General features: G+C 33.6%; 2 protein-coding genes across 10 annotated transcripts; one reads left to right on the top strand and one right to left on the bottom strand.

The window, feature by feature from the left end:
• Nucleotides 1-247: 247 nt before the first annotated feature.
• LOC125048498 (calcium-binding mitochondrial carrier protein Aralar1) lies at nt 248-23,534 on the bottom strand. Of its 7 annotated transcripts, none has more exons than XM_047647202.1 (16): nt 23,286-23,534; nt 21,472-21,610; nt 20,887-21,063; nt 20,407-20,498; nt 19,116-19,310; nt 16,818-17,056; nt 13,844-13,903; nt 12,930-13,020; nt 9,069-9,144; nt 7,747-7,955; nt 6,575-6,655; nt 5,784-5,996; nt 4,308-4,430; nt 2,934-3,036; nt 1,836-1,926; nt 248-820 (listed from the first exon to the last, which is right to left on the bottom strand). In XM_047647202.1, the coding sequence occupies exons 1-16, from the start codon at nt 23,334-23,336 to the stop codon at nt 658-660; spliced, it is 2,103 nt and encodes a 700-aa protein (XP_047503158.1). In that variant the 5' UTR covers nt 23,337-23,534; the 3' UTR covers nt 248-657. The 7 variants fall into 7 exon arrangements, with proteins under 7 accessions (XP_047503158.1, XP_047503165.1, XP_047503159.1 ...); XM_047647209.1 differs by having other exon boundaries at nt 23,282-23,534; XM_047647203.1 differs by lacking the exon at nt 23,286-23,534 and adding an exon at nt 23,108-23,152.
• Nucleotides 20,038-27,531, top strand: LOC125048500 (oxamate amidohydrolase proenzyme-like). Of its 3 annotated transcripts, none has more exons than XM_047647212.1 (2): nt 20,038-20,056; nt 25,871-27,531. In XM_047647212.1, the coding sequence occupies exon 2, from the start codon at nt 25,883-25,885 to the stop codon at nt 27,470-27,472; it is 1,590 nt and encodes a 529-aa protein (XP_047503168.1). In that variant the 5' UTR covers nt 20,038-20,056; nt 25,871-25,882; the 3' UTR covers nt 27,473-27,531. The 3 variants fall into 3 exon arrangements, with proteins under 3 accessions (XP_047503168.1, XP_047503167.1, XP_047503166.1); XM_047647211.1 differs by lacking the exon at nt 20,038-20,056 and adding an exon at nt 21,826-21,891; XM_047647210.1 differs by lacking the exon at nt 20,038-20,056 and adding an exon at nt 24,518-24,655.

Here is a 27,531-nt window from a genome sequence, read left to right on the forward strand (position 1 = left end):
TTTTGATTTGGACACATTTCGTTAATACCAGAGTGTCTACCATGACCTCTTAGCGCCAGTCAGTAAATTCCAATTATTTATGTTATACCAGGAAGAAAAAGCAGTGACTGCGTTTTATTATACTATTAAACGTTTTTAAACCGGTTAAAACATTTATATTAGAACGTTGTGTTATCTTGTAAGCCAGAGACAGAGGTTTTATCACATTAGGAAGCGTTCAAGTGTTACGTAACGAATGGGGGGGGGGGGGGTGGGGGCGTGTTTGAATTAGTAGTTAGAATAGTATTATTTTCGACTTTCCAGTACTTCACACATAAATAACTTTAACTGGGTGGTCACGAAACGTTTTACTATTAGGTACAGAAAAACGTTACGGCGCGGTACATGGGGGGGGGGTCAATCTCCAAAAATTGCGTGACGTAATACTTGAACGCTCCCTTATGGCCGTAGGGGCAGTGATTTCAACGGCTGATCGCGTGGCGGGATGCGGACAGCCTATACTGTTACCGTGTCCTTACTCGGGCTAGTGGCGCCGTTGGGTTTCAGGGGGTTAAAACCCAACTGGGGTATGCGTCACATGTCCCCACGAAAAAAAATTTTGTTACTTGCCATGGTAGACCCAATGTATTTTGACTGCTAAGAATACTTCATTTGAATTTACTGCGCCTTGGGGAAGGAGAATCTCGGCAATGAGATTCCGAATTTAGTCTCTAGGCCGGTGAGAATAGGCGTCGCTACTTGGTAACCTCCGATGTGATGCGGCTTCTTCTTTGCTTCTTCCACTGGAGTGGCCACTGTTAGCTCAGAACCGGCTGGTCGACTGTAAATTATAATAAGGTATTAACAATAGATTCAAACGTTCGTTTTTGTATGAAGTATGTTTGTTTTGCCATGTATATTATTTCTAGGAAACAATTGTTCAGTCCAATAAAAATAACTATCTACTATAATAAAAACTAGGGGTTGATCGTAGAGGGGTGACAATAAGGGGTTGTATATATTATATTTGTTAAAGCTGTATCATAAAAAAAATATAAAAAAATTTAGCGTAGACACCCCTTATTACTTGGGGTTTGAAAGATAGATAGTAGCCGATTCTCAGACTTACCGAATATGAATCTAAAATTTCATAAGAATCGGTCGAGCCGTTTCGGAGGAGTATGGGAACGAACATTGTGACACGAGAATTTTATATATTAGATATTTATTTGAAGCGGGTAGAGTGAACATTCTCAGTAATAATTTATTTACTGTTTTTATAAAATATAAGTAGGTTCAAATATTAACATTAAATTTAGCGTCATTTAACGTTAGTTAGGTATGATAATTTTTATAAAATTACAATTTATTCACATAATAAATGCACAATCAAATCAGAGACTCGCAGCATTGGTCTGAAAGAAGAAACTGATGCAAGCGGAGGTCAAAAGAATTGAATTTGAATTCTGGTATAAAAACTACTCGATCGTTTCGGACGATGTCCTATCTTTTTGTGGTCAGCGTAAAGTTATTACAATAAATAAATAAATAATAGTTTAAAAAAACTAAAAAACACGCTTTTAAAGCACATCAAACTAAAAAGTGAAAAATAATTCCTAATTTAGGCTGAAAATGGTAATGAACAAAAAATACTGGTATTATTGTGAAAAAGCGTGGGGCGCTCTGTGTCTATAGAGCAATTTTTTAGTTTTTTTAAACTGTTATTTATTTTTTAGTTAATTTTTTTTTATTTATTTTTTCGGATGAATAAAATCGGTCAGTTTAAAGTGGGTCAAAATCGAGTCCGAAGGAGTCGGTTACATACATACATACAGGTGAAGCGTGTAAAAACTTACCTTCCACCGAAGTCGACATAGAAGAGACGCTGTAATATTTCATACGTGACCAACGTGACGGCGAACTGAGGCGACGAACGGAACACACGCGCTAAAAAAATATATCATTTCGATTTAAAATACTGTAAATCCACCTCAAGGCAATTTATAAAAAAGCAAATATCTAAAGTGGGGGACAAACCTTTAAATGAGGTGAATATATATGTTCAAATAAAATTTATAGGACTATAAATATGTTTTCTAGATCGCGGGATAAATGGACTCTCAAAACAACAAAATGAAGTGGACCTACTGGAAAGAGATGTATAGCACGATAAAAGAAATGATGGAGAGATGACATAATAGAACGACAAAAGACAAGATGAACAGGTGATATAATAGAACTAGCGGGGAAACTGGATGAATGTTGTTCATGACATGGAAAAATATACTAGACCGCAAAAAAAAACTTAATTTGAATTTATACTAACACAATAATAATTTAAAAATAATAATAAAGTGTATTAAGTTGGTGGAAATAAATTAACGATGGCCGCATTTTGTTTAATAGTCAAGGGTCACGCGACAGTGTCCATATTTTAATAAAGTAAAGTTATAAAGCTAAAGTTTTGTCTCATATTTTATTTATTATATTTGGTAAAAATTACATATGATTATAAATTATTTCTGTTCTGGTTTTTATATTCTCATTTTTTTTATGTAATAGGAGGCAAACGGACAGGAGGCTCATCTGATGTTAAGTGATACCGCCGCCCATGGACACTCACACTGCCAAAAGGCTCGCAAGTGCGTTGCCGGCCTTTCAAGAATTGGTACGCTCTTTTCTTGAAGGACCTTAAGTCGAATTGGTTCGGAAATACTTCAGTGGGCAGCTGGTTCCACATAGTGGTGGTGCGCGGCAAAAACTGCCTTAAAACGCTCAGTTGTGGAACGACGGACGTCGAGGTGATACGGATGGTATTTTGTATTTTGCCTTGACGTCCGATGATGAAACTAAGCAGGTATTAGACCAAACAACTCCTCTGAACACTCTCCAAATTTTTATTTATTTTAAGTAAATCAAAATTGTGTGTGTAAAATAATTGTATATTGACTTACCAACTGCGCCCTTCCAGAAAGCTCTGGCACCTTCTTCAGCCCATATTTTCCTTGTTGCATCAATAACTCCGGTATATGTCGTCTGACCCGAACGAGCTACCACCTACAAAAATATTTTGTTTATACGATTGAGCAGGAATCTTATAAAGTGTAAGTTTTGTTCTTAATGTGGCAATAGACAGCTTATTTATTTATCAATAAGGAAACACAACAGACAGATCATAAATACAAATGTAAAAAAAATGTGTGCGTCTCGGGAGGCCGGCAGAAGTGATAATTTAAACTAATCTAAGTTGAACTATTTAATTCTGCAATGTTCCGAGGATCATCGTCTGCTTTATTCATTTTTTTTTATAATCACTTTCAAAAACAGTGATAGTTTGAGGTTATAATATGCTCACTGTCAACACTAAAGCTTAGGTTTTCTAAAAAAGCGGTGCCGTTAACTTACGGCCGTCATTTTACGGTTGTTAAAAACGGCCGTCTTAACTTTTTAACATAATGCAAAAAAAAAACATTTTCAACAATCATTTTCGCGTTCAAGTCACGTTTCCACTCATTGTATTAAATAAATATGGGCACCGCTACACGCTAAAAACGTTGAACTAATGTTTATCACCGCTATGACGGCCGTCATGCAAATACGGCTAGCGCTGCGAGATAGAGTGAGAGAGAAGGAGCCTGCCTACCGCTGTCATATACCGGGTGAGAGAAAGGGAAGCTAGACAGACTTGCGCCGTAACGCGTTCCGTAATAAAGCGATTTACCTTCCCATAAAGTCAAAGTCATAGTCAGATAAGATTTGTTTTTAAATAAAAGTATGAGTAACACAACTGAAAATACAAAGAAAACAATAATTGGCACGAAAAAGTAAACACAGCAATTTATACATACACAAAAGACAAATTCAACAACGATTTTAAAAGGGGCTTAAAAGAAGTAGGGGAGCACGAAAACATATCAATTTTGAAACAGTGTTATAGGAATAGAAGAAAAAGTAGACCAAAGACGTAAGTCGGAGACTATAGAGTGTAGATAGTAATTGCGACTCAACAATTCCTCAAAAACATCTGAGGGTAATTTGTATAAGCGGGCAAAACAATGTCTATTGAGACTTATAACATCACAATTCTTATAAAATCTGGAAAAATCACTTAATATGAAACTGATAAAATGTTGACAGACATTACACCAGTGCAGTCAAGTGTTACTAGTGCTAGTGTGTTTAATATCTTGAACGGTTTATTTTATTTAATCATCGAGGAATTTAATTGTACTGAAAATACAATTTGTAGAAAAATTAAAAATATTTAGGTTAATGAAAATTAGTTAGTTATTACTCGTCTTCACAACGATATAATGATTATTTCGCACCTGTAGTCGTGTCTTGATGACGTCAGCGGGCGTAACGAGCGAGGCAGCGGGCACGCCCGCAAGAGCTCCCGCCGCGAGTAGCGTCAACGGGTGGTTGTAGCCGTTCTCATCAGCGAAATGAGCCTAAATCAAAGACCAAAGTTATACTGCACTTAACACACTTAAATATGTACTTATATGTCTATCTATCTATACTATGTATGTATATCCGTTGCCTAGTACCCATGACACAAGCTTCACCAGCTTAGCATGGGACTAGGTCAATTGGTGTGAATTGTCCAATTAAAAAAAAAAACAATATAAAATGAATATAAAATGAATATGTATTGTATGTAGTATTAAAATACAACATATATGATTTGGAAGGTTTTGCACTAAACATGAATTTTGATTTGGCTTATGTTTAACTTACCACCAGGTATAGTAACATATAACAGACAAAAATAGTAAATGATTACCAAAATTAAACCCGCATTTTAATGTAAAATTACAACCTAAGTTTTAACATCTCGCTATCCTATTTAAGCAAACTGGCTCCAAAAAACTCATTGTTAGCCCAAAAATAGTTAATGAAAACCAAATTATTAACCATATTTTAATTTAAAATGAAATGCAAAAAAATAAAATCTCGTTATCCGATTAAAGTAAATTACCCTCGGCAAAAAAAATATTTTGCCAAACACAGTAAAGTAAATTTACTCCTAACCTTTTTGTCTCCAAATTGATTAACCACTACAAAAAAAAATTATCTTGAGCGTTTCGTTTACAACCAAATGCTATACCTAAAATAAAAAATAAAACTCTTACAATTTCAATAATCCCTTTTTTAATTATTGAAACAATCATTAAAAAGATAGTCCTCTTAAAACTAATAATAAACAGTTCAAAGATCTTAAAACTAAACTAATAATAAGCATTTAAAAAATCTTAAGAAGAATCAGTCTTCTGTATTAATTCACTGCACAATTAATGCTTTCTTAGCTTTGGCTGGTCGTCCTCTTTTGCGCTTCATGCCAATCGGAATAGCTCTGGCCTCTGAAGGTGGCTGGACGTGCTTAAGCCGAATCGCCAATCCAACGAGATGTCCCAGTGTGGTGGGAGAGGATCGTAAGCCGCAGACATAACTTAATATGGCATCATAATGCTTCATTTGGTAATAAGCCTACATTTTATGTCAATCATAGTGGTTTATTTAGGCAGAAATAGCGCATTAATTTGCTCGCTAAGATTTGGTGATCATTTACTACATTTGGTGTTCGAATACAATTTGAAGTGCAGTCGTGACTAAAATAGCTAGTACTATTGTAATTTTAGACGTTATTTATCTGGTGTTAAGTATATATTTTTGGTAAAAGAACTAAGGGTATCAAAGCATTTTATGGTGATCATTATATTTAACCCCTTTTGATTTTCAAATCTAATCATTATCGACGAGCTAAAGTGTGGACAGCAGATATATTAACATAAAAACGATACCTTGCAATGCGCATACGCAGGGAAGTAAATAGCGCTGAAGGGAACATCACGGAGCAGGCAGGCTTTAGCGCCCTTGTAGAGGCCAAAAAGACCGAGGTCTTTGACGACACTCCAAGCCCGTACTTTGCTGGCACCGGCGATTTCACCCGCTACTTGTAGACGAATTTTTACAATTTCTAATGGATTTGTAAACACTACTTGCGAACCACCAGCCTAAAAAGTATTAAAATACATAATATAAAATCTTTACAAATATACAATATACAGTTTAGTTTTTTAGGTTTGTGATATTAATTTTTATTTTTCTTGTTATCAACTCCTTTTCCTTCCCTTTCATGGCATCTATAACTTTTGTTTTTCGCCGCTTTTTACTTATATTTTTCTTATTTTTAGTAAGGGTACGCATCTTCCCATTGCTTTCTGGCATGCTACTAGTTTGGTTTTATTATTGTATTTAGTTTTAGTTATTTTGTATAGTGTGTCTACGTTAGGCAGCCGCATGTGAGAAGAGGTAAGATTGAAGTGTCCAAGACAATTTTCTTTAGCTGAACGGGAAATTGCCTTTTTAAGATTTCCTTCAGGGAACTTTTCCAACCATGTTGATACGATTAACCTATTTGCTATGTAAATCCATGTAAGGACGATATAGCTTTACAATTTTTATTAAAAAATTCTTTCAAAAATCACTAAAAGTATTTTTTCTGAGTTGATGTAGTTTTATTTAGAAACTAAAACACAAATCCGTGAGAATGATCAATTTATCGCAAAATGTGTGAATTAAATAAACTTACACAAGCTCCGGCAATAACTTCAGCGTACAATGTTAGGTTTCCATTCTTATCCATAAATTTGTCTCGAACTAAGTCATTTACCTGAAAAAAAAAAATTAAATTTACTAGGGGGACATTCACGTACCATGTAAGCACTATAGGGGGAGAGGGGGTCTTTGATTTTTAAGCTATTGCATAGATTTTATCACGGGCTTTGAGCGCGAGGTGCGGCCAATACGCGTTAGAGTGGGAGAGAACGCATATTGCGTATTCATATCTCTCTGACGAGTTCGGTGACGTAGCGTAAGAGCAGCCGGTGCAAAGAAAAAACTTACTTACTTCAAAGAAAAAAAAATCTGCACAAATAAATAATTATAATTGTTGAAATTATAAGTTGATAAAAAATGCTATGCAATAGCTTTACCGCGGCAGTCCCCGAGTGCCACACGTTTTTTTTATTTAGTGATTACGTCAACAGTAGTTATTTACTTTTTGTACACATATTAACCACAGAGTGTCTATGCTTTAATAATAAATGGATTTTCAAGGATTCCTACAAATAATTAATATGTTTATGTACTCTTATTTTGAGAGTTTTGCTTACTTTTGCTGATAAGATATGGGGGAAAAATTGCAGTAAATCTGCTTACGCGTCTAAGTGCTACGACGGACAATTTACCTCCTAAATGTCACCAACAATCTTATAATGATAATAAAACATTATTAATGACAGAAATATGGTTGTGACATGATTTGTATAATGCAAGTCCTCACACTAGGAAGCCCCTTGTGTTTTGTGTATTGGAGCGTTCAAGTATTACGTCACGCAATTTGTGGAGATTATTGACCCCCCCCCTCCCCCATGTAACGCGCCGTAACGTTTTTCTGTACCCAAGTATAGTAAAACGTTTCGTGACCACCTAGTGACTAGTACCTAAAATATACCATTATGTGGTGTAGTACTAAAAAAGTCTAATATAATATTAACAATAACGCGTATTTAATCCGCACCCCGTATCGTAACGTTTTACAAAAGGACCAGCTAGCATAATTTTTATACGTTTTGTGAGATTATATCTCGATAGATTGACATAAACCTTTTCAGTAATCTAGTTTTATTAGTCTTTTTCTGACGTGAATACGCTATTATGAAAACGAACAACATACATTTTTATGAAGACTGCGTTACTCACTGTCAACTTTATAGCTTTCTCTGGAGCGACCCCGATCAGCTGAGGAACTAGACCTCGGTACAGTCCAGAGAAACCTTCGTGCCTGATGACCTTCTTGAAGCAATCCCAGGAGTTACGATACGCCACTTCCCCAATGAAGGAACCCGTGCGCTGGTTCTGCATACGGGTCTTAACAAGATCTATTGGGTAGACTGCTGTAGCTCCCAAAGCTATAAAATGTTGTTAAAATTTACAAATCGTTCGTTACATAATCACTTAAACCAGTTTTATATGAGAAATTTACTCCTGCAATTTTGTATTAAATCAATACCACATTATTGAAGTGAAACTTCTTTTGGCGCATGAGGGTAAAATTTTTACGGATCGTCACGAAGATGTGCAGCGATTTTGTCGAAAGGGAGAGAGCGATTGAGAGAGAGTGAGAAGGGTGAATTACCTTATAGAAATTTTATTTTCAAAATTAAAATTTCGTGAAGAGAATAAATGAAATATTGGTATTTTATATTTTATGCAAAATAATTTATTGAAATCTCAAATGACGAATTGTAAATTAAAATGCCACGTGTTTTTATTATGGAAGAAATATATTAAATTTATTATTTATATTATAGTTTAATGACAATTAAATTCATTAAATGCCTCACATATCCTCCTTTTTCTCTCCCTCTAAGTTTCGGAAACCTAAAGTTTTAGATTTGTATAAATATGAACAAGAATTAAAATTAGTTTGCCAAAGAAGTTTCACTTCTGACACGTGTACTTTGTACGCACGCACTTTTTTTTATGATTATATCTTGACTTATAGAATATAGAACACAAGAACAGAGTGTCTTCCCTTTATTAGAGACTGTAAGTAGTGTTATTGGACACTTTCTTATGTAAACATCCTCATTAGTAAATTAGGTTAGATTTAAATTACTTATTAGTCTTAAGTTAGGCTAGATTGTAATGATCCATGATGTCTTAGTAAAGACACATGTATATATAAAAAAAAAAATCTTGACTTGCCATTATAATTTAAAACACTTTGATGTGGTCAGTCATTATGTTAAATACCTATCTTAGGCAAGGTCATTATATGTCCAGCGTAAACCAAATAAACAGCTACGCTTGGTAACTTCGTGATATTGTCAAATATTAGTCAAAAGATTTTTACATGATTCACTATAAAATCCATTTTACTGGTACGTATTTCAATACACAAACTATATAAGTGCAAGTTCTGATAAATTAACCTACTAAATAACAATTATTTATTTGTCGTAATACCTTTTCAAACATTAAATTTCTATAAATAAGTTTATAATTATTTTAATACTCACCACCGGCAAATGAACCGAGTGTGAATCTGTAGGTGCTCTCCAATATTTGAATTAGTACACTTCTTTCTTCGGGGCTCTGAAACAAGCATAGACAACTTATTGCATACAATTAAGTACAGAAGACTATAAAAGAAGGTGAAATATGCATTGACATAGACGATAAATAAAAGTTTCTATAATATTATACCAAATACAAGACAATTTGGTTCTATTATTAAAATATAATTCGTAATTGGTACGAGTAGAGTATATACAAAGAACCATCAACATTTATTACTATTGATCTACTAAAGAACAAAACATTTATTCCACAGAAGTATGGAAACAAATAAAAGTTGGTAATTTAAAATTGCTTTTCCTCATCAATGTTGCTGCTCCATCATTACCAAATGGCGATGATAAGGCGCTGGTTTACAGAAGGCACAACGTCAAAGAATCAGTTAGGTAAAATAAATATAAAAAAATAAGAAAGAAACTACTACTCGTAACTATAACGATTGATATTGATATAGAACTCGGACCAAGCCAAGGCCTGCCTCAACGCATAATTCACAGGAAAACGTGCATCGTATGGATTTTGCAAGCTTAAATATTTATACAAATACTAAAATTCCGAGTGTAAAATAGCTTGTGAAAGAGACAAAATAGGCAAGGTTTTTGTTGTATGTGAAAAATAGCAGGTATAGCGAAAACATTGGTTTCAATCTACTATGGTTTAGTTATATCCATGCATTTAATTTTATCTTCAGCATTAAAAATACTTCTTTATTCTATACGTGTAGTTGCCGTACAGTACCAAAGTTTTCCGGAAAGAACTGAGATTTTCAGAGGTGAAAAGAACAAAGGTACTATAGATAATTTTATGATGTTTCGGCCATACCGTTATGAGCTTAGTAATTCATAAGATGTGTAACATTCGAACCCAAACAAGATGCTGCAAGTGTTTTAAGTATAGTGGAGACTGGGACGCGTCATCATAGCATTCTTAGAATTTTTCATGCATCAAAGTAATGTAAATAAAAGAGCTAGAGATTTAACGATTCTTTTGTTTTTTAGGTTGGTTCGCATAAAATTGTTTGGTTTAACTAAATAATGTTAGCATACTAATAATGTGAAGAATCCTGTTAAATATCTCATGGATTCCGATATAGTAGTACTCTGTAACTCTCAACAGCGATTTCAAGTCACAATTGGTAGAATACAGTATCCTTAATTGGATTACACTAATTTAAAACAGATGAACACCGATGTGTCAAGTTGGCTTATGCTAACCATAGATGGCATAGTTTGCATAGAAAAAATATATAAAAATCCAAGGTTGGCTATTTTCTGCCAATTATTAATTCAATATATCAATATTAATCAATATTAATTCAATTATCAGTAACAGAACGACGCGGCCCCTAGTCAAAAATACTTTGCGATCGCAGCCTGCTGAATTTTATGATCACAAGACAAGCTAAAGCTCGCGCAATATATTTCTGTCCCCTTTATATTATATTCTTATTAGAACACAATCTAACCCTCCTAAATAGCATTTTTAAGAAAAACAAAAACAACAAGTGGACTTGGATCTCTCCAGGCGGCAATCATAGAAACGAAATAGACTATATTATAAGCAGCCACCCAAATCTACTTACGGACACAGCAGTTATATCAAAATTAAACTTTAATACCGACCACCGCATGGTAAGGGCGTCACTCAAGACTATACCACCCAAACAATCCAGAAAGTTTGCTATACATGACACACTCCCGACATGCAGCACAGAACCTAACAAAAGAATGGAGAATTCCTTGTCATCACTCAGCAGAGAACTATTAGAAACAGATACAATAGATGTAAAAACAAGTTACAACAAATTACAAAACAACAGCTCTTAGTGAACCCGGAACCTGACATATTACCCAGAGAAACTAGGAAAGCCATACTAAGCCAAAAGTTAGACAAAGCACCAGGTCCTGATAAAATCACAAACGAACTACTGAGAGGAACCATAGAAGAACTGGTCCCCATTCTAACTAAAATCTTCAACGGCATCCTGAGATTGGGACAGGTTCCAGAACAATGGGAGACATCCCACATCATTCTCATACATAAGAAAGGAGAAAGGGATGACATAGGGAACTACAGACCAATAAGTCTGATGTCAAACATATATAAAATATTTTCCAAAATAATTTTGAACCGAATAAGCAACACACTTGATGAAAACCAACCTGCTGGCTTTAGAAAAAACTTCTCCACAATAGATCACATTCACACAGTCAAGCAAATTATGGAAAAATATAATGAGCACAACAAACCGATATATATGGCTTTTATCGATTATTCTAAGGCATTTGACAGCATTAGCCACACAGCGATATGGGAAAGCTTACAGAACCAAGGAATCCCGACAGTGTACATAAACACCATTAAAAACATTTACTCTAACAGTAAGGCAAGAGTACAAATGGAAACCTTGGGTGAAACATTCCAAGTAAAAAGAGGCGTCAGACAGGGCGACCCGATGTCTCCAAAGCTGTTCTCCGCGGTGCTGGAAAACATATTTCGAAAGCTAATATGGTACCAACATGGATTAAATATAGACGGTAAAAAACTAAACCATCTTAGATTCGCTGACGATATTGTTTTATTTGAAGAACAACCAGGGAGCCTAGAAAAAATGATACAAGAACTAAATACAGAGAGCAAAAAAGTGGGCTTATCTATGAATATTAACAAAACGAAGCTATTAACGAATTCAAACAAATATGAAATAATAATTAACAACCAACCCGTTGAATATGTAGATGAATATATCTATTTAGGGCAAATCATCTCACATACAGACACAACTACAAAAGAAATTAAAAGACGAATAGCTAACGGATGGAAGAGATATTGGTCACTGAAAGAGATCATGAAATCCACAGATCTGAGTACTGGTATCAAAAGGAAGGTCTTCAATACCTGCATTCTTCCATGTATTACTTATGGGTGTGAAACTTGGGCTCTCACAAAACATCACAGAAACATGCTAGAACACTGCCAAAGAGCTATGGAACGAAGTATGATAGGTATTAAGAAACAAGATAAGATACGAAACACTGTCATAAGAAGTAAGACAAAAGTCACAGACATACTCACTAGAATAGATAGTTTGAAGTGGAGATGGACTGGGCACATGATACGTGATAAACAAGAAAAGTGGAGCAACATCATAACTGACTGGTACCCTAGAGATGGGAAAAGGAACAGAGGAAGACAAAGCAAGAGATGGGAAGACGAATTAAAATTAACAGCAGGCTCAAAATGGAGAAGGGTTGCAAGAGACAGAGTACAATGGAAATTGTTAGAGGAGGCCTTTGCCAAGAGGCACACTGAACTCAGAGATATTTTATAAATTAAAGATAAGAGTCAACCACAAAGTCAAAGAAACAGTTCAGGATAAGAGGCTTATTATTATTATTATATATTATATTCGTTGCAATTTCGGTAAATAAATAAGAAAATAGTCTTCATTTTTCCCGTTCATCGCTGAAGAATGGGAAAGTTGTGAGATTTCAGTGCCCGACATCATAGACTTCTTTAATATATTTCATAGCCCACAAACCGACTGTATTTACTACGGGACTAAAATCTCACTGACAAAAGAAAGAAACATCATAACTTCAGTGTTCTACTCACCAGGATGCTTCCGAACAAGTTTACAAATCGAAAAGGCCTTAAGTTATTTACCTCCTCCTTGGAGCATTGAAAAGAGAATACATAGCGATCAGTTAGTGATGTTTCCGAATCATAGTTTCCTACACAGCGATGGTTACAACCTAAAGTTTATATAAACAAATTTCGGGCATAAATAAGGTTTTACTTACCGACACAGCCTTGATCTCAGCAACACGATTTGTCACTTGCTTGAAGTACTGTTCTGGGGTTATCGTGTTCAAGTCGTTGTAGACTATGCGTCTGTTAAAATAAATGTTTACGAATGTATTAACGGGCGATTTTCTCGGATTTTCTAAATATCGGAACACAGGGATGTCAAATGATAAGCTCGTGATTGGATAGTTTTATTTAGGGGGACGAGAATGTACGATAGACTAAAGACCGGCGTTTGATAAAACAGAAATAATATTATGAAGCACCATCTCATGTGTCTACGCGTATTGGATAAGAGATGTTGTTAACCATTCACTATTAGATTTTTTTTATGTAATAGGAGGCAAACGGGCAGGAGGCTCACCTGATGTTAAGTGATACCGCCGCCCATGGACACTCACAATGCCAGAAGGCTCGCAAGTGCGTTGCCGGCCTTTCAAGAATTGGTACGCTCTTTGTTCGCTCGATGGAACGAGCCGTCGTTTCGTCATATATTCTCGCCTCTTTATTAAATGAAAAATCATTAATAAAAATAACAACTAAATTCAAAATCCGGTCACTATACATTCATTATCATTCTACGCCTGTTCAGACATATTATAAATTCCCTATTTATTGCTCATAACAATTGTACCATTACCTTCTTATAGAAGTAAGGTAAATAATTGGTTAGACGCAAAAGACCTTCTTTGCGCTACAGATAACTAAATAGAAAATAAGTGGGAGAGTGAATTAATGAAGAACTAATCCATGCGAGCAATTTCTGCGTTAATGACGGATTTAAAAGTGTTCACCACAAAACCTTTTTCCATTCATCATGGATTTTCAATGAGCATTCTCTAATGCGTGGAATTTATTAAAATGTGCACTTTTAAGCTTTTAACAAACTTTTTTCACACAGGCATCGAACCCTGAATGTCTCGTTGGATTGGTGTCAGACTGCACCAGCGATGTTGGTACTGTCGTAGGGCTATGCACAAAATACGTATCGTAATGTAAAAAATTATTCTTTCACATAAATTATATTATAATATACTTTATTTCTAATCTGTAGTTCAAAAATCAAATAATTATATTAGTGTATACTTGGGTTACACACTTGGAGTCGTTATTCTATTGCGCCTATAGGTTATTGAGTTGTAGGAAATGATGCCACTTCATAAATTGTAAAATAATAAAAAAACAAAATTTTTTTGCTAAATCAATATGAAAATGACATTTCTTTTATATGTTATATTAAAATTTGACGAAAATGTGACAAGCTTTTATGGGCATTGCGTGCGTTTCTCATTCCTGAGGTTGTTAGGTTCGAATCCCGGCTGTGCTTTTATCATTGAAAGTTTTCCCCTTATGTAAACACTATTAGCAATTAAACTTTATATAACAATGACCCCTTCCCACTCCTGTTAAAAACACTCTTTTAATTGAGCATTATTATACGTTTATGAGTAAGACCGTTCCTATAGATAAAATCTATTGAACAATCTTGACTATGGTACTACATATTACGCCGTGTGTAAAATTTCAGATAAAAATGATAAGTTTTATCACGTTTATCTATATGGGTAGTCGCTGTCGCTTTCCATTGACATTGGAATTCTTAAAGGTCATCAGAGGTGAATGAATGATAAAATGTGACAAAAAATCTATTGTATGTGCGTTACCGAGGATTACTCATTAATATTGAAAGTAGGCAGCATACATACATTTGTAAGAATGATTAGATGATAAATCTATAGAAAAACAAGTGGAGCTGCAACCTTTAAGGTCTGTAAGATAGTAACATGTAAGATCATTATTGCGACAAACGACTTTTTGAGTCTATAAATGCTTCGGTTTCTTAAAATCTCGTCGAGCGAGTTTGCTTATCTTGCCAAAGCCGCGCACAAATTATTTAAAGAGGTCTATTAGGTATGAGGGTGTGCAATTGTTTAATCAGTTGCCGTCAAAGATTCGTAACATTAGCGTGTTTAATCAATTCAAAAGGTCATCAAAGATACACATCAGAATGAGCCCATTAGACTAAAATTGGGCTAGCTGATGGCGACGTTTATATCGTTCGTATAAAATATTAAATTTCTCATGTAAATAAAAAATAATTTTTGTAATGAGAAATAAAGTTCTTTAAACATTTTCTCACGAGGCTTTCCTTCACCGTACGAGTACGTGATCGTAGCGTGATGTATATATAAATTTATGTACATATAAAGTTATGTTACTCTGTTATTAGTGGATGAAGAAACAATATGAGAATTTTCAGTACCACGAGTTTTTTGTCTACAAGCAATAAGAGCGCAGGATCAGTTGTAAAAACGGGAATAATTTATTTATTTTTGGGATCTTCTTAAGTTTGGTTGTACGCGCTATCAATCTGATGTGAATTTCCATTTTTTGGCTAGGGAGTCCGTTTATTGAAGAAGACTTTTATAACATCACTACGACGCAATCAACGGAAAAACAGCAGTGCACACCTTGCAATCTATTTAGTTTTGCGCACATTCCATGTCTCCCATAATAATAGTTATAATACAAATTTTAAAGGTATATAGACAATAATTACACCTCTACATGTTTATCACGAACGGGTTTTTAATGTTGCTTATTCTAAGGGACCCTACATATTTTGCGCCTCTGTCGCCATTCACTTATTAAATTGATATTTCTGATTAGGTTAAACTCCAAATTTATAAGATTAGCTGATAAAGATATGGGTTAGATTTTAAACATGTTTATTGGTACATTATCATATTATCGTTACATTACCATAATATTATCGTAATTTACTTAATGATTAAACCACTATCAATTGAGATTAAATTTAATCAAAGTAACGTATCATATGAAACATTATAATCCTATTGTCCTGTCAATTAAATATAATGTATTTTACCTGCGTCAAACACGTCATTTGATAGGGGGCCGTTAACGTATTACGTAAGCAGATTTACTGTAATTTAGACCCCGCCCCCCTTTCTTCTTGTCAGCAAAAGTAAGCATAGCTCTCAACAATAACAGTACATAAACGTATTCATTTTTTATTGGAACCCTTGAAAATGCATTTAGTTTTCAAGCATATACAATGTGTGGTTAATATGGTTAAAAAAGTAAATAATTACTGTTGACGTAATCACTAAATAAGAAATTCAAATAAACAACCCCCATAGTGCTTACGTAATACTTGAACGGCCCCTAGATCGTGTCACCTTAAACATGTGTGTGTGAACTATGGCATTCAATTTCCTGCCAGAGACCATACTATCTAACTAGCGGCAGCGATACCGATCCCGCTGTGCGTACCTTGGGACCTCGCGGAACTCATAATCTCATTGAGATCGGGATGACTGTCATCGCTATAGGAGGTTACAGTGTAAGAGCCCGATCTTAATGTAATAATGTATCTCTATACTTCCCAATAAACATGTTTCCTTAGAGTATGAATGATTATTGTTTATTTATAATGTTTGTTTTATATCATTTATAGAATCACTAGCTGACCCGGCAAACGTTGTTTTGCCATGTATATTATTTCTAGGAAACATTTTTTTTGTTCAATAAAAATAACTATTTACTATAATGAAAAATAGGGGTGGATCGTAGAGGTGAGACAATTAAGGGTTGTATGTATTTTTGTATGCTGTATCATATATTTTTTTTATTATTATTTAAAATTTATTAGGGGTTTGAAAGATAGATAGTAGCCAATTCTCAGACTTACTGAATATGCATAAAAATTTCATAAGAATCGGTCGAGCAATTTCGGAGGAGTATGGGAGCGAACATTGTGACACGAGAATTTTATATATTAGATTATGACGTTGTCTAGTCAAGTATTATACGAGATTATTTCAATAAATTTTTGTGTTATTGATATAAAATGAACTCACCCATTGCTATTATGTATCAGGTCACACAAGGTGAACAGTATATCTACTTCTAGGGGTGTGACCTGGCTCATCATTTGTGCTGAATGAAGAAACTCCTCTTTCGTAACTTCCTGAGTTCGATGTCCGTTCGTTGCGTTCAAGTACACTCGTTTGATCAGCTCCATGTTGTTAAGAAGGGAATTGAATGCCATATAATATGGAAAACTGATTTTTCTCTCGCCTTGAGGAAAGCCTGACGCCTGGAATGTATAAGATACCATTATTATTTTAAATGTTACTTAATGTATACTTTCTATTATATATTATTACTACTTTAAGTGAAGTAAACTCAAATGTTCCATATAATGTTATTTTAGCCATATTTGAATTTTTAAAAACGAAAACAAATGACAAACCGGTGCATAATTTTTTAGTGAACTGTTGAACAACTTTCTGTTCTAGTATTTACTAGAAAGGTTATAGGTAAGAGCGGCAACGTCTCATCATATATTTAAGATAAATAGCGTATATGTATTAGATGTTATAGTGGCTTCAGTGTGCGACTCTCATACCTGAGTTCGTAGATTCGAACCCCAGCTGTGCAATGGACTCTCTATGTGCGTATGTAACATTCGTACGGGAACGGAAAACGTGAGGAAACCGGTATGCTTTAGGCCCAAGTAGACGGTGTGTATCAGGGACAAAAGGCTGAACACCTCAGTAGGCAATTACCAATTAAATTTAGTCTCATCTTCTCGTTAAAAAAATTACATGTAGGTACAAGTTTTTCGTGTAATGCAAGAGTAATGTGCGGAAAGTTTGCTTATTCCTTTATTTATTTCGTAATCCTACAGCAAACATAAATTATATATAACAAAAAAATATTATACTAAAAATATAGCCAAAGATAGATACATAATCAATAAAAATATTTCAATACATTTAAACAAAACCTATTCGGTGTATATGTTCCTTAAAATTATCTTATCTGCCTAAATAATTCATTCTTACAATTGAATATAATTCGCAATCAGTAGAAATACAAAATTTAATCTAACCAGTAAAAACCAGTCACGATCAATGATGACAAAAATTTGTAATAGTAAATTTAATTTTTACTTTGTATTATGACGTTTTTCGTTTATATATATACATATATCATGTTTATCAGTTAAAGTAGTAATATATGATGTGCAAATTTACGTATTACTAGGTATTACAGAAATATGTAAAAATTTAAATATCTAAATGTAAGATTCGAATTAAAGCTAAAAAGTATCTCAAAACCGTGCTGACAGCGGGAAGTGACATAATTTTACACTTTGTATCTATATATGAATTTATATAATAGATAACATTTTGATATTCAATATATGATAAAAGTTATTACTTCGAGGTATATTTTATTGCTGTAACATGACAATAGAATAAAAACCGCAAATTCACACTTTGCTTGATTATTATAGAAACACATAGAAAAACATTTTATATTTAAATAAGTCTAAGGTCATGGACAAATTCTACGCAAACTTAAAGTTTTTCTTTTAAATTTAGGCTTGTGATATTTAAACAGTTTTTATTAGTGATACTTTAATGTTGTCAATATACATAATTTTAATTAATCTGTGCCACAATAACGAGACCTGATAAATTTAGTTCCATAATCTTAACGTATTGTTTTCCCCCAACTTTTTTTTTACTTTATGGCGCTGGCACGGTTTGTGCATTTGGCCAGCGTCAAGTATAAGATTTTTATAATTCGCACTTGTAATTTGCCATCCTCGGCCTAGAACGTATAGCTACGTTCTAAACCTTCACAGTCTCCTTTCTTAGGTAGCATACTCACTGCTTGCCAAAGAAATTCGACCGTGCCCTCCATGTACGGTTTAAGCACTCGCCCGGTACCGCACAACCCCCCTAAAGGCCGAGAACAAATTTAAATTAAATTAAAACTTGCCCTCGAACCGGGAATCGAACCCGGTACCCCTCACCTAGCTGCAACTTAATAAGACCGCTAGGCTATGAGGCCCTTATGAACTATATAGATAAAAAAACTGAAATAAACGTCATCTCAAAGTGTCTGCGTCTGCGCAAGTTGGTATATTCATCAGGCGTGATTTACCATAGCATCCATCCATAAAACAATGCAAAATTGGATAAATTTGGATATCCCTAAATTAATTTAAGAAGCTTACCCAAAGTTCCTATAAAATTTAAAGAAATCATAAGATCAACCGAGCTAACAACAACCAATTTTCATACTTTTCAACGCCATCTAAATCTTAAAAATTGGGTCTAAAGAAATATTCGCTCACATACCTCAATAACTTTAGTTTTCATCTCCTTGGTGAGAAGGTGGTTTTTGACCGACAGCATGATATCCTTGAAGTCTCCAGCGCTGATGAATCCGCTGCCATTGATATCGCGTTTCTTGAACGCTTCCACGCCATACTCCTCGTGGAAGTCGTGAAGGAACTGACTGAACTCAGGGTACGTTACTAGGCGCTTCTTGTCCTGGAATGTTCAACATAGCAAGCCTTCATATTTTTTATTAAGATAAGCTCATTTATTAACTATAGGCTGGCTCTCCTAAAACCCCTATGACTTCATTTAAAGACAATCTAATCGCGACTTAGGGACCTTCAAGAAAAGAGCGTACCAATTCTTAAAAGGCCGGCAACGCACTCGCGAGCCATCTGGCATCGAGAGTGTCCATGGGTGGTATCACTTAACATCAGGTGAGCCTCCTGCCCGTTTGCCCCGTTCTATAAAAAAAAAACAGTCTGCTCCTCAGCATAATGCTGAGCCAGGGCCAATTACAACCACAGCACACACGCATTACACACTTAAAACGTACCTTCTTCTTTATAAGAAAAAAAATTGTTATCTCTCATTCTTTTTAATTTTTTTCTTTGATTATTCTTTGTTATTTTGTGTGTTTCTGTGTGTGTGTGTGTTTTGTTAGTAATAATAATAATAATCAATATAGTTCTTTCGATATCTATCTGTATCACTTTAAATTAACTTGAAAGACGCTGTCGCGTATAAAATTAAACATTTTTAAATAAAGATAAATGGTGTGATTATATTTCGTACAATTTGATAATAGCGGCAATGGCACAGGAAATTACAGTAGACTTCCAGACGATTTCGCGCGCGTAATATGTATTTTTTTTCTTCGATACACGTTAAAGCAATATATATGGTAATAATATTAATGATAAACTGTTAATTACAATAGTGTTATTCGACATTTTACGGTAAGTGAACAATAGCTGTAATGTATTAGATAATGTTTAAATTGATATTAATTTACAAAAGGTATATATGAAAAACTAGTTTTTTTAATTGATAACCAGTATTATCGGCAAAAATTTTGTCTATAAACCAGGTATTCAAGGTTTTTTGTCTTACGCATAAATTATTAAAGCCGATTCAGCCGTTTAGGACTGATAGCGTCATATATCGCTTGCACGGGGAACAAAGTTGTAAAGCCCTATTGCGACTGTTTTAATGTTTTCTCATTTTTGACTTCGAGAATTTTCGCAAAACACATTTTTATAAAAAAACACGAGGATATATTTATTCTACGTAAATTATAAATTTTTACCTTTCCAAAGTACAGGCGTACGAAAGTGCTCTCCATATTGAAGGGCAATTTCTTGTACAAAGCAGTCTTTTTCATGACATCAGCAAACTCATCTGAAAAAAAACAGTAACAAATTAAATTTTCTGGTAAGAAGTTATTGAAGAAAAAATACTGAATTGAACCATACCTTTACTCTAATTGTGTTATATTTTCTTTGTCTAAATATGTAATAATTTTCGAGTTATACAGTACATTTTTGTTAAGATATAGTGAAATAAATGAAATTACTTAAGGAACACCACCAAAATATTATAATGGGCTCAACTCAATTATGTATTAAATTGTTTCAACATAATAAAATACATATTACAAAGTGTACAATATAATAGTTCAGATCAAGCTGTTGTACGCTAACACAAAAAGATATATGTATTTGCTTTACCCAATTATTGGCCCCTTACATACACTTCAGTGATTAGATTGCACAAAACAACTTCTTACCAAATGTAACGAGGCCATTTCCATTAGTATCAAAAAGTTGAAAGGCAGTTTTGTACAGTGCATCGGGAACACATAATAGTCCCTCAAATGCCTGGAACTCGGAGAATGAGATGAAGCCATCCTTGTCCATATCCACAATGCCAGCAATGAGCTGGACTGACTCTTTGTTGTAGTCATCTAGAAAATATTGCAATTATAAATTTAAATCTAGTGAAAGAATTTAATGAAAATAATATCCATTTGATAACATACAATATATTGATATATTAAAACCTATTTTAACTGACTATTACAAGTGTATAGAGGTGACATTTATTCCTGCTTACTGGCATCCAAACATTGATTTTATGTGAGCTTTACTTGATATATATACAGAGCCATAGAAAAAACACATAAAATACAAGGTACAAAATATAAAATTCAAGTACCAACTTGAAACACATACAAATTAATACAGCGGAAACATGACAAAGTCAATAAATATCATGAAATACTATAAACTACATATTATAGAGCTAAATAAAAAGTAAGCTAGACTTCTCTAGCAATTTAAGGTTCTATTAAAAATTTACATTATATATTTACCTTCATTGAAGAGTCCAAGGAATTTCCTGACAAAATCTTCACTGGTGATATATTTTTCACCATTTTTATCTACACTTGCATATTTCAAGAAAATCTCTCGAAGACGATCTGAATCGGCTCTTTTCAAATACCCAGCCCCCTGTAAAGAGCATTAAGATTAATTTATTGTAACATGTAAATGTAATAATGTATAATGTAATGTAAATTTCACAAAAACATATAAATCAATTAAGTGTTTTTCAGCAATACCATCTTAAATAATAAACATAAGTATTTACACTTGAACTAGCTTGGCTTGAAAGTTATCTTAGCAATTAATGACTATAATTAGCATATCTTGTATAAATATTGTTATAATAAAAACATAATACAACTTGCAACAACTACCATTCTAAATTTAATTTTTGATTGCTGTTAACTGTGAGTATTTCATTTATAATATTATAAATATTCAGGAACTGCGTCATACATTTTTAGTAGCTCAGTAATGTTAATTGTAGTTACTTTGATGATATAGTGAAAGAAGCAAGGAATATTCTTGATATAACTTTGAACACATTATTCAGTTCTTTAAAGGAAATCCACTTTTAAATAGAATCATTTATAATATTGTATGAAAAGTTTTACATAGTAAAACAAACTTTTCTGTGCCGCATGCAATCAAATTTAGTATTAATGTATTGTGATGTGGAAGGAACAATAAGCATATATGCAATATTTTTTGCCCTTAATGTTACATAGAAACATCAAAGCAGGGTCAATGATAAGCTATCAGTCACTGTGTCTTCACATGATCATAAGCACACAAAAAATAACATAATTAGAATCAAGGCAAGTAATAACTATTTATAAACATACTCTGGTATGTAACTCAGTAAAATCAATCGCAATTTTATATGAAAACCTATGTTGTCGCACTACAATGACTCTACTTAACAAAATATACGAAATACTACTTGAAATTTACTAATTACATATTATTATTCAAGGATTTTAATGATTAAAGGCTGTGGAAGAAGAAATGAACACAACCAGTATTTTTTTAGAAGTAGATAAGTTTTGATGGTAAACTGTACCAAAATAGAAATACGCAATACTTTGAACATAACCCCTAACTTGATATTTATGTTTCACAAGTTCAAAACATGACAATATTTTAAAACCACTAAGATATTCATTATTCTTCACATACTAAAATTAAATATGGCAATAACGCAATAATTTTGAAACTTTACCCGACGTGACGACATTTTGAAGTAAAAACTTGAATCAGACTAAAGTTATCTTTTAAATAAATTAACGTAAGAGATAAGAATTATTATCAAGTTACTTCAGAAAAATACAAGATATCGAATATTTTCATCATTCATTGAGATTGATTTGAAGTAAACAAAAACCTGATAGTTATTTTTCGTTTTATCGAAAAAATAATGTTTAATTAATTTAGTAACAAATAGCTTTGCTAAGTATTTTAAATATCGAACAACGCATCAATAGATTTATTGCACGTCTAAGGTCATAAAGGTTAGGATGTATTATCTAATAAGAACTACTTAGCCGAATAGGACTGTGTTTAATTTATTAATCAAATAATATAAATAGTATACTATATACTGTACGACTGCTCATGATATACATGAAATAGGAAGCCAGTGAGTGCCAACATTGGCTGACAGAATTTCAAGGGCAAACTCTCAAGGACAATGTTTCTGCAAATGGAAACAAATTCCTAAATATTTTTTTGTTATAAATATCCTTCAAAGAGGAGTTCATTTTTATAGAAAAATCCGCAAAATTAAAATAAACTTACCCACCTCTTGACAGCTGGCCTGCGTAATCAAGGAATTGGACAAAAATTTAAACATTACAGTGATTTTTGTCACTACACAATAATTCTTGGGTTTCGATAGAAAATATTATAACTTAGAATCGGTGTAAAGTTCGCTTGTCCTGATATTACGTCACAACAACAGAAAATAATACGAATCTATTTTAGTTGTTCACGCAGTATACTCATGATCAAACACCGTCCGCCGGGTGTTGCAGAATTCAGAAATGCAAAATGCCAAATTGAAACTACTCACAAGTAGTGTTGTGAAACAACACAAAATTATCGATTAATTAATAGCAATGTTAACTTGTCGATAGTTAAAATAAAAAATCGACTATAGTACTTTCAGTGTTGCATCGGTGTTTTTGTTCTCCATTAATATTAAAGATTTGTTTTAAGATTTATTTGCGCTTTCACCTGCCAGATCTAACGTCATTCTTATTATTTATTCTATTTTTTTGTTCAAGCTGTTTGAATTTAATAAAACATAAGTTGACAAGTACTAAATTAGAGATTTTACTTTATTTCAGGCTGTCAGGTTAATTTACAGTAACATTAGGAGTATTATGTTTCTGTATTAATAATTCAATAGTTATTAGTCACTAGAGATGTCGAAACTTGCTCAAGATTTTTAAATCCTGTGTTTTATAAGTGGCAACACTTCAAATACGAAACATCTATACTGTTCGTTTATACGAATAGTAGTATGGAAATTCAAAGTATAGCGACACCAACCGATATATAGGCCGTAAATCAGTAAAAAACGGGAATCTCCTTGGAAAACCCCAAGTGTAGCGAAATATTTTAATAATACTGGGGAATAATTATTGTATTTTATCCGAGGGGAAGTCTAGCGAATGTGAATGACCGACCTTATTATTGGTAATGTTAACTACGATTAGACATAATTCTTAATAGCAGATTAAAAATAGATTATCACTTTGAATATCATTAACATGATGTAATTTTATTCGACCCCATTTAACTTAGTTAATCTGACTAGTGTGTTATACATTAATAATATTATGTCACAGTTTTAAGATTTCTACAGATTATATTTTAAAATTAATGATTCACTTTCAATTAAAAAAAAATAGTCGGTCATTGTTGAGTTGAATTAATATAATACATTAAAATGATTGAAATAAGGATATGTAAATTATTATAATAGATATTCACACATGAATAAAAATATAAATACCTTCCCGTAATTATTAAAAAGTCAATGTTGAAATCTTAACGTTGCTGTAGGTACTTCATAATTGAATAAAAAAATTGTTAACGAATCAAAGTTAATTGTGAATTCTGCTACTTAATTTTGTATAAAACATTATGGTCGATTATAATATTAAGGTATATATTAATAATATGTTACTGTTTTTCAATTGTACCTATATACATAGAAAATATTATAACTTAGGGTGGGGCTGAGACATAATACAAACAATACTGTTTGAATAGAATCTTCATAGTTCATCATTTCTTTTTATTAAATTTTCTCCTTTTACAATTAATTAATTAACAGATTCAACTTCCCCTAACTATAACTCTTGTAATAATTTATATAATGCTATTTCTAAACTTTATATTTAGGTTGAATTTTTCATTAGGGTTAAGGTTTTAAAGAGTAATTTATGCATTGTATATTTATATACCATGTCATATCATTTAAACTAATACTAGGATGACTAGCGCGGACTACGAATGTGACAACATGGTTGTTGTCACAGTCTACTTTTCTAGTGGTTCATTCATATTTTAACAGATGGCGTTGCTTGTGTCTTGCCAAACATAATTTTAGGTTTGGAGTATGAAATTATGATTGTTTTTAGGATTACTAAAAGTTAAGTTTCAAAAACAAGAATAATATTTATTTATTTATTTTTATGTACGTATTCAAATATAGAAGTTGAACAAGTAATTTGGTCGTTTTGGTGCTATTTAATAATCTTTTTATTTCTTATAAGCAGTTAGTAAAAAATAGTGGTATGCTTTTATTAGAAAATATTAGAGGATGGTGCAAAGTATAATAATATTTACTTGAAACGTTTAATTTCTAATTTATATTGTCTGTTTCACATAATATTATTGTGTAAGTAATAACTAGTAAGCAAGTAAGTTCAGCAGTGTTGGCCTAGTGGCTTCAGCGTGCCGCATACATCCCTGAGGTCGTGTGTTCGATTCCCGGCTGTGCACCAATGGAATTTCTTTCTATGTGCGCATTTAACATTCGCTCGAACTGTGAAGGAAAACATCCAAAAAAGTCGACGGCGGGTATCAGGCACAGAAGGCTGATCACCTACTTGCCTTATTATACGTAGATTGATAAATTATCATGTAACAGATACAGAAATCTGAGGCCCAGACTTAAAAAAGGTTGTAGTACCACTGATTTATTTTTTTATTAATTACTAGTAATACGTTTAATGTTATTTTTACCTTATGTTGGAATTTGGAGGACAGTTAAAAAATTTTATTTTACCCTATCAGTCAGTTGTTATTTACATCATACCGATGTAAGAGGTACTATTTTATATAGCATTTTGATAATTAATGTGATTGTTACAGAAAGAAGGAGACATGGACGTAAGTGTGATGGCACCAAGTGCCATGGTGGTTACACCACATCACCTGGCTACTCAAACTGCCATAATGATATTACGACAGGGTGGGACAGCTATTGAAGCAATGGTTGCCGCTGCAGCGACAATAGCGGTTGTGTACCCTCATATGAATAGTATAGGAGGTGATAGTTTCTGGCTGATTCTACCACCAAATGGTGAACCCATAGCGATTGATGCGTCTGGTCCGGCAGGAAGCTTAGCTGATCTGAACTTTTTTCAAGGCATTAATAAAATTCCAGACAAAGGTCCAAAGTCTGCGATTACAGTAGCAGGAACAGTTGCAGGCTGGGATGCGGCATTGAGATATCTAACGGAATCTGGTTATCAACCGATGCCTGTCGCTAATCTTCTATCAGACGCCATAGCGTACTCTGAACATGGTTTTCCAATTTCATCATGCCAGGCAAAAGCAAATGAAATATTTAAGACAAGGCTAACAAATTTTACTCAAGACTTCAAAGATATATTTTTTCCTGATGGTAGAGTTTTGAAAACTGGGGATCTTTTGTATCAGAAAAAGTTAGCAAACACTTTTAAAGATCTTGCAAATAACGGATTGGATAGTTTCTATCGTGGCACTGTAGCTCAATCAATAGTAGAAGATATGCAAACTCTCGGTATGCCTATAACAGAATCCGACCTTTTTAATTATAATGCTATACGATGTCGCCCTTTGAGGCTGCAACATTCGCATGGTGAGTTATTAAACTTACCACCACCTACACAAGGGGTACTTTCGCTATCCATACTTGGTATGTTAGACGACTTACACATTGATGGAAAACATGAAGGTGAATTTATTCATGCCGCTGTTGAAGCTACAAAGCAGGCATTTAAATTGCGCGATACATACATAACTGATCCTAGATATATGAATGTTTCTGCTCAATCATTGCTTTCGAAAAGTAATATCTTTGAAATGGCAAGCCACATAGATCTAGAAAGGGCTTCACCCGAAGGAAATGGAGATGGGCCAGGTGACACAATTTGGATGGGTATTATGGATAAGGAAGGATTTTCAGTATCTTTTATACAAAGTATATTCCACGAATATGGAAGTGGCGTAGTGCTACCTAAGACTGGTATTTTGTGGCAGAATAGAGGTGTTTCATTTAATTTAAATCCGGGCAGTTTAAGATTTATAGTACCGGGAAAAAAACCTTTTCACACTCTTAACCCAGCTGCTGCAATATTGAACGATGGAAGAGTTATGGTATACGGAACTCGTGGTGGAGATGGCCAACCCCAAACTCAAACAGCAATTTTTCACAGATATGTGGTCCAAGGAAAGAATTTACAACAATCTGTTTACGACCCACGATGGGCATATGGGCCATTTACTATGGATCCTACGAGTATATTGCGTCTTGAAAATAGATTTTCTCAAGAAACCATAAATTATTTAAAGGATAGAGGTCATGTTATGGCAATGTTGCCTGCGTTTACTGAAATGGTTGGACAAGCTGGTGCTCTAGTTCGACATACAAATGGTGTATTAGAAGGAGCCTGGGATGTGCGGAGTAACGGATTTGCTGCTGGTTTCTAGTCTAAAAATAATATAAACATTGTTATATTTGAAACTCTTTAATAAAATGTAAATTATAA

This window comes from Pieris napi, chromosome 3 (assembly GCF_905475465.1).
Source record: "Pieris napi chromosome 3, ilPieNapi1.2, whole genome shotgun sequence".
Lineage (NCBI taxonomy): Eukaryota > Metazoa > Arthropoda > Insecta > Lepidoptera > Pieridae > Pieris > Pieris napi.

Coding starts and splice junctions, on each gene's coding strand:
- LOC125048498 (XM_047647202.1), bottom strand. CDS start 23,336: ATGTTTAAATTTTTGTCCAATTCCTTGATTACGCAGGCCAGCTGTCAA. Junction 21,064..21,471: donor CCTTGGACTCTTCAATGAAG/GTAAATATATAA, acceptor AATATTTTCTAG/ATGACTACAACAAAGAGTCA. Junction 4,431..5,783: donor CTGCGTATGCGCATTGCAAG/GTATCGTTTTTA, acceptor TCTTTGATTTAG/GCTCATTTCGCTGATGAGAA.
- LOC125048500 (XM_047647210.1), top strand. CDS start 24,635: ATGGTCGATTATAATATTAAG. Junction 24,656..25,870: donor TGGTCGATTATAATATTAAG/GTATATATTAAT, acceptor TGATTGTTACAG/AAAGAAGGAGACATGGACGT.